At 50.4% G+C, this 6710-nt stretch overlaps 1 protein-coding gene across 1 annotated transcript; it reads right to left on the bottom strand.

Moving 5' to 3' along the window:
• Window positions 1-673: 673 nt before the first annotated feature.
• On the bottom strand, window positions 674-2225 carry Foxi2 (forkhead box I2). The gene is made up of 2 exons (XM_004625580.1): window positions 1667-2225; window positions 674-1107 (listed from the first exon to the last, which is right to left on the bottom strand). The coding sequence occupies exons 1-2, from the start codon at window positions 2223-2225 to the stop codon at window positions 674-676; spliced, it is 993 nt and encodes a 330-aa protein (XP_004625637.1).
• Window positions 2226-6710: the final 4485 nt, after the last annotated feature.

The following is a 6710-nucleotide window of genomic DNA, read 5'->3' on the forward strand; positions in this document are numbered from 1 at the left end:
TCCCAGGCCTCCTGCCACACGCTCTTCATCAGAGCCACTGCCAGCTCCCGCCCTTAGCACTGTGCTCATTTCCAGCTGGGGTAGACAGATTGGTGATCAGCCAAGGAAAGTGGACACCACCGGTGGAAGAAGATAAGCTCACAAAAAGTCCACTCCAAATTAAAGGCGCTCTCTCTCTGCTCTGTTCCAGGCCTGGTGCCTCTGCCTGGGCACCCCCGGCTGCCAGGCCTGACAGCTCGAGAGTCAGACGCCACAAAGACCCAACTCAGCAGATTGGGGCCCCCAGTACCTTTGGGAAGAACAGAGACCAAACTCCATCTCCTCAATGACTATGGCCTCTTTGCCTATCACAGAGATATTTTCTCAGGAAAAACAAGCGGGAGTGGAGCTGAGGGCCTTCCCATCTCTTTAAGGAGGAGCCCTCTAGAGAGCAGACCGGAAAACCCAGACGGGCTGGATGTAGAGTTGGAGTAAGTTCGCAGCAGGCCACCAGCTGAGTTGTCACTCAGCGGAGTTGTCACTCAGCGCAGCTCCCTATGCCCAAGGCAAGACTTTGCGCTCCCTCCTGTGGCACTAATGGTTGTGGTGCCAACAGAAGCCAAGGGGCTGTCAGCAGGCAGAATCTGTGGCCTGAGCTCAGCACCTCCGCGCCCAGCACCCTGGCCAGCCTCTTTCAAACTTCGGTTCCTTCCAAGCTGTAGACAAAATGACTCACGCGAAAGCTGGTGGCCGCAGTCTGATGGCCCGGGGTAAAGGTGGGCGCAGAGCCGGGGGTCTGGGGGCTTCGGGCCCCTACGGTCGTTGGCCTCCCAAAAGAAAAGTCGCGCGTCAAGCTCCCAGAAAAGTTGCCAAAGCTGCTGGCCAGGGCCCCCATGGCCGAGGAAAAGCTGGAGAAGCAGGTGGCAGCCCCGGGCTCGGGCGAGCAATGCAGGTCTGCGGAGGCTGTGCCCCTGGGCTCCAGCTTCGGAGTTTCGGCTCCGCCTGGTCTGTGGGCTTCTGGAGGTAAAGCCGTGCTCGCTTCCCCTCTTCGTTTCCTCTTCCTTCGAAAGTTCCCGTTGTCAAACATCTTCTCGCAGTTGGGGTCTAAGGTCCAATAATTGCCTTTACCTGCAGAGAAAGAGCCCAGTACCCCCAGTTTAGAAAGCCCAGTACTGGCAGACCACAGCGTGCCTGGAGATCGGCTCTAACCTGCCCCTCCAAGACAGCCAAGACCCCCTATTCCCTTCTCACATATTGAGGGGGCGCTTTGTCCCCGGGATGGGCCTCCGAGAATGGCAGGAGGATTGGGACTTTCCAGTGGGACCAAGGCAGGGACTCCAACGGAGCCCCGCTAAGTTTGAGCCCCAGGGAAAGGTCTTCACTATTGTACAAGAAAGTGAGTGCTTCGAGACTCAGAGTCAAGTCCCCAGGTTTCCCAGCTGGCCAGCTCTCCAGCTTTTTTCCCCCCCGCATATAAGTGCGCATAATTTTAGAGCCCCTGAGAGCACTGGCCCGCAAATCCAGATTCTCGGCTTCCGCCGCCTTGTGCGCCTCCGCCCTCTAGTTCCCCGCCCAAGTGGCTCCGACCGCGCCGAGGCACTGAGTTGTCCAAGATCGATCACAGCCTAAGGTGCCCGCGGCGGGAAGCCCGGGTGTCCCAGAATGGGCGAGAGCCCTCAGCAGTTACCTGGGTCGCTCTCATCGCGTGGCACCTTCTTGAAGCAGTCGTTGAGAGACAGGTTGTGGCGAATGGAGTTCTGCCAGCCCGCCTTGCTGCGCTTGTAGAAAGGGAAGTTGCCGGCTACGTACTGGTAGATTTGGCTGAGGGTCAGCTTTCGCAGGGGCGCGCTCTGGATGGCCATGGCTATGAGCGCGGAGTAGGAGTAGGGCGGTCGCACCAGCCTCAGCAACTCCTGCTGGCCGGAGAGGGCCAGCCACGTGAGGTCCGTGCCCGCCAGCCCACCCGTGGCTCCGAGGAGCTGGCCCGGGGCCCCATAGCCCGGCGCCGCATAGGACGGAGGGGTCCCCGGGCCCGAAGCGTAGGGCGCAGGGCTGAGCGCGGGAGCCTTCATCCACAGGCTCAGGCCTCCGCCCGAAGCGCCCTGGTCCCCTCGCACGTAACCTGGTGAGTGCGCGACGGACCGTGTCTGGCCCTGTGGGCCGGAGCAGGCGCCTAGACCCTCACAATACGCTGCCATGTCCAGCTGCTCCCGGGTCTGGGCTGGGTGCTCTGTACTGAAACTCATGGGTGCTCCATGCCCAGGGCCGCCCACAGCAAAAGGTGCGCTCAGCCCCGCCCCGCGTTCCCCTTTAAAGCTTTTGGACTAAGCTTTAGTTGTCAGCAGAGAGCCTCCTCCCTGCCAGGTTTGAGGGCCAAAGAGTGTCCCCGCCCCGGGGTCAGCTTTCACCCTACCGATGCACAGCCTCTGAAAGTCCCCCTCCCAGGGTAGGTCTGGTTAGGTCTAGGCTCCCTGTCAGTGTTGCCTTTAGCTGCAGGGGTCCTGGGTCCCAGGAATCTCACAGATCCTCAGCTTCCTCCTGCTTCTTCGGCTCTGCTGCTCCAGCTGTTCCCAAAGGCCCCCATGGTTTGGCTTGGGATTCCCATCCAGTGAGGTCTCCCCTTTCAGCTTTCCCCAGCAAGCCTCAGCCAGCCCCATATCTGCCTCACTGAGGCCTCTTTGCCACCCCACAGGGTGGCACAGGAGTGAAAAAGGAGGGGTAGATTCTTCTGGTTCTCTGGGGACAGGCTGGATGCAAGGACATCTTTGTGGTGCTCCGGACCCCATCCAGTCTTTCCTTTCTGTGCTCGTTGCTGTGGTTGTTCTACAGGCTTGCCTATAGCCCCAGCCTCTGGGTTTCTCTGGTTTCCACATTTTCCCTGCTAAGCAGCTGTCTTTGATGTCCTGGATCCTATTGCTGCAGGCAGTACAAGGAGGATCCATCTCAAAGTGACAGAAACATAGGCTGAAAGCTGGGCTAGCTGCAGTATGTGGGCAGAGAGCTGGCATCAGAACTCTGAGCCTGGGCTACTTTAGCAACCAGGAAACTTTGCTTGCCTGGCTATCTGAGATTTGGAGACAGGCTCTATCCCTGCTGACATCCCCTGCAGTATTAAAGACAGGCTGGTGGAGTCTGGGCCTTCTCCATTGTTTCATGGGTCTGTGGAACCTTACAGCAAATTAATTTATATTCATTAAAAAGCCAAATGTCCAGTGCTCCCTGACTTTTGGCAGAGGAGGTATCGCTAGAGGGTTCAGGGCAGTCATGGGATTGAGGAAAGAGCCTAGGTTTGGGCATTAAGTGTGCCAGTTTGAGCCAGGCATTCACTGGAAGTGTAGCTTTGACTTCTCCAGATTGTAATAATAATATATGAAACTATCAATTTATGAAACCATGGAACAAAAGGCAGAAAGAAACAAGGAGACCTCTACTGTGATATATAGGCTTTTCCATGTAGAATCCTGCAGGAAGTGGTAGGTAAACTCAAGATAGTTCCCAACCAATGGCCGGAAAGAGATGCCTGGAACTTGTTCATTGAGGTGGGCTCTTCAGGCATACCATAACCATCTTCCTAGGTTCCCCCTTCCCCAGACATTTCTAATTGTTGTCAGAGCAGGACTGGCATGGGAATCTTGGGTGCATTTCAGGGCTCCCTCCCCTTCATTGCAGAGACAAGCACAGAGGGGATGGGAAGCACTCCAGATGGGTGGCTCTCCTAGTTTCTCAGGTGACATCACCCTAGGGCTTCTGTCGAAACGGCAGCCAAGGCCACCTGCCTTTCGGTTCCAGTTTCCAAGGTGTCTCCCAAATGTAAACACCCTCTGCTCTCTCTAGCTATGAGAAGCATTTTAGTGACTAACCTCCAGTAAATGTGGTTGCAGACTTGTGATCATTAAGGTGCTCACTGGGTGTCGTCAGATAGAAGTGCTGGCTTTCCTCCTACAGCAGTAGCTCTTCTTGAGTTGTTCCACTTCTCTGGTGTTTTCCCTAAGAGCTGGGATTTGGCATGTTTTAGGGGATCCCTTCTACAAGACTGTGCCTCATGAGGGTGGAACATCACAGAAGCTGCATGGCTCTGCCCGGATCCCAGTAATCTCAAAGTGAGAAGACGGGAGTTGTGGTCAGGAGTGGGGCTGCAGGAATCCACAACAACTCAGCTAGCCTTTCCTTCCTCCCTTCAAACAGCTGACAAAGAGTAGCTAGCAAACTGTTGCTTTTTGAGGTAAGTTTTGGTTCCCCAAGGCTTTGGATGTAGAAGGAAGTTGTTTTAGTGGAGAAACACAATGACTCGAGAGGAAGATTTATTTTGTCCAAAATATGTGCAAGATTGTTTCTAGAGAACGCTTCCTGGTCCTGTCTTTGTCCAGAAAGCTTATATTTGTAATCCCATGGATAATTTATAGGAATCCTATCAAGGTAATTTCAATCTACCACTTCCAGAGCAACCCATGGTAAGAATAAAGACACTAACACATATTTAATAGTTATGGGGAGCCAAGAGATCCTAAGTTCAGCCATGGTGATGGATATCCAGAACAAAGGCCTGGACACAGGGTACAACCTGGGTTTTATTCAGTCATGAAGGAGGAGTGGCTTGAGGATGAACGGCTGAGAATGGCAGGAAGTAGGTGAGTACTGTGAGCTGAACTAGACTGGAAGCTTGTATTTACCTCTGCAGAATGCAGAGAGTAATCTGCATTACGCGATTGAGATAGTATCTGTCTCAGTTGCTTTTCTCTCATTGCTGGGACAAAATACCTGGCACCTAAAATTAAGGAAGAAAAGGTTTATTTAGCTTACAGTTTGTGGAGGTTTCAATCCATACACAGCTGGCTCCAAGGCAGAGCAGCACATGACAGAGGGCAGGGGTTCATGGAGGCAGAAAACATCAAAACAGCAAAAGCAAAAGGGAGGAGCAGTAGCAACAACAGCAACAGAGAGCACATCTCTCTCCTCCTCATATTACCTTCAGGCTTTCTGCCCCAGGCTGGGATAGCACTCACATTCATGATTCCAGCATCATTCACACCCATAACCCCAACCTTAAATCATGAATTAGCCACAAACTCTAGAAGTCCATCCCATAACTTCCTGAAGCTTTTGGGGGGACAACTAGACACCAACCATAACAGTATGTAATGTTTCAGAGTCTGGTGCTCAACTCTGACCTTTCAAGCCCCAGAAAGTCATAGCCTCTATCTTGAGGCTTGATCCCAGCCAGCAGCATGGAACATTGGCTCTTCATTTCATCTTGACCTGGCTCATACTAAAGACCACCAGGTGGGAGTTACCAGGGAAACATGTGTGCCATCTTCAAAGACTACCACCAGCACCTTTGCTAGACCAACATGCATTGCTTAAAGCCAATTGAAGGGATAAAGGAAAAGTCCTAGCCAGCTCTGTACATAGCAGTATGTGGAAATAGGGTCTGGCATAGCCAAAATGGAGACAATTGCTCTTCTTTCAAGGAGAGTCACCCAGGTGGTCCTCCACATTGTTAGAAAGTTGAAGTCAGCAAGCCAACATGGTATTGGTGTAACTTGTAAATCAGTACATAGGTCAATGGAAGACAATGGAGAGCCTAGCAGTAAAGCCACACATCTACAGCCAGCGGACACTTTACAAAGACATTGAGAGCACAGATGGGACAAAGGACTGTCTTTTCAGTAAATACTGCCAAGAAAGTTGCATATCCACATGCAGAATAATGAAACTAAATCTCTGTCTCTCACCAGCTGCAAAAATTAACTCAGTTAAATATAATACATGAAACAGTGAAACTACTAGAACAAATAATTGGGGAAATGCTTTAGGATGTTGGAATGCAATGAGTTTTCAAACAAGATCCTAAAAGCCCAGGAGACAAAAGCAAACATGAACAAATGGGATTACACTACAGCAGAAAGCTTCTGTACAACAAAGGGAACTGTCAACAGAGGGAAGGGCAACATACAGAATGGGATGAAATATTTACACAAGATACATAAGGAACTCCCAAAACTCAATAGCAAAATAAAAAAATGAAAAAACTCCAGAATTGATTTAAATATAGTCAGTAGATTTAAACACATACAGTATTTCATAAGTAAGCACATACAGATAGCCAACAGATAGGTGAAAATGTTCAACAACACTTATTATCACAAAAACCCAAATGAAAGCCATAAGGCATTATCACATCACTCCTGTAAGGATGGTTATTATCAAAAAGGTGAATGGTAACAAGTATTGGCATAGAAGTGGAGATAAAGGAACTCTTGCATACTGTTGTTAAAAATATAAATTATTGCAACCACTATAAGAGAAATATAGGGAGGATCCAGCAATTCCAATTCTGGGTATTTATCCAAAGGAAAATCAGCATGGAAAGAGACACCAACATTCCCATATATATTGCAACATTATTTGCAGTACCCAAGAAATGGACACAACCCATCGACTAGATAAAGAAAATGTGGTACCTAGTGGAACACCATTCAGCCATTAAAGATGCAATCCTGTCATTTGTGACAGTGTGGATGGAACTAGAGACCATTAAATTAAATGAAACAAGTCAGGCATAGAAAGACAAGTACAGCATGATCTCTCTCACTCAAGTGGAACACAGCAAAGTTGATTTTGCAAAAGTTGAAAGTAGAATGGTGGTTACCAGAAGCAGGGAAAGTAGGAGAAGGAGAGATGAGGAGAGGTTACCCAATGAGAACTAAGGTGAATGTGTATAGGAGTAAGAA

This window comes from Octodon degus, unplaced genomic scaffold (genome assembly GCF_000260255.1).
Source record: "Octodon degus isolate 3935 unplaced genomic scaffold, OctDeg1.0 scaffold00010, whole genome shotgun sequence".
In the NCBI taxonomy this organism is placed as follows: Eukaryota; Metazoa; Chordata; class Mammalia; order Rodentia; family Octodontidae; genus Octodon; species Octodon degus.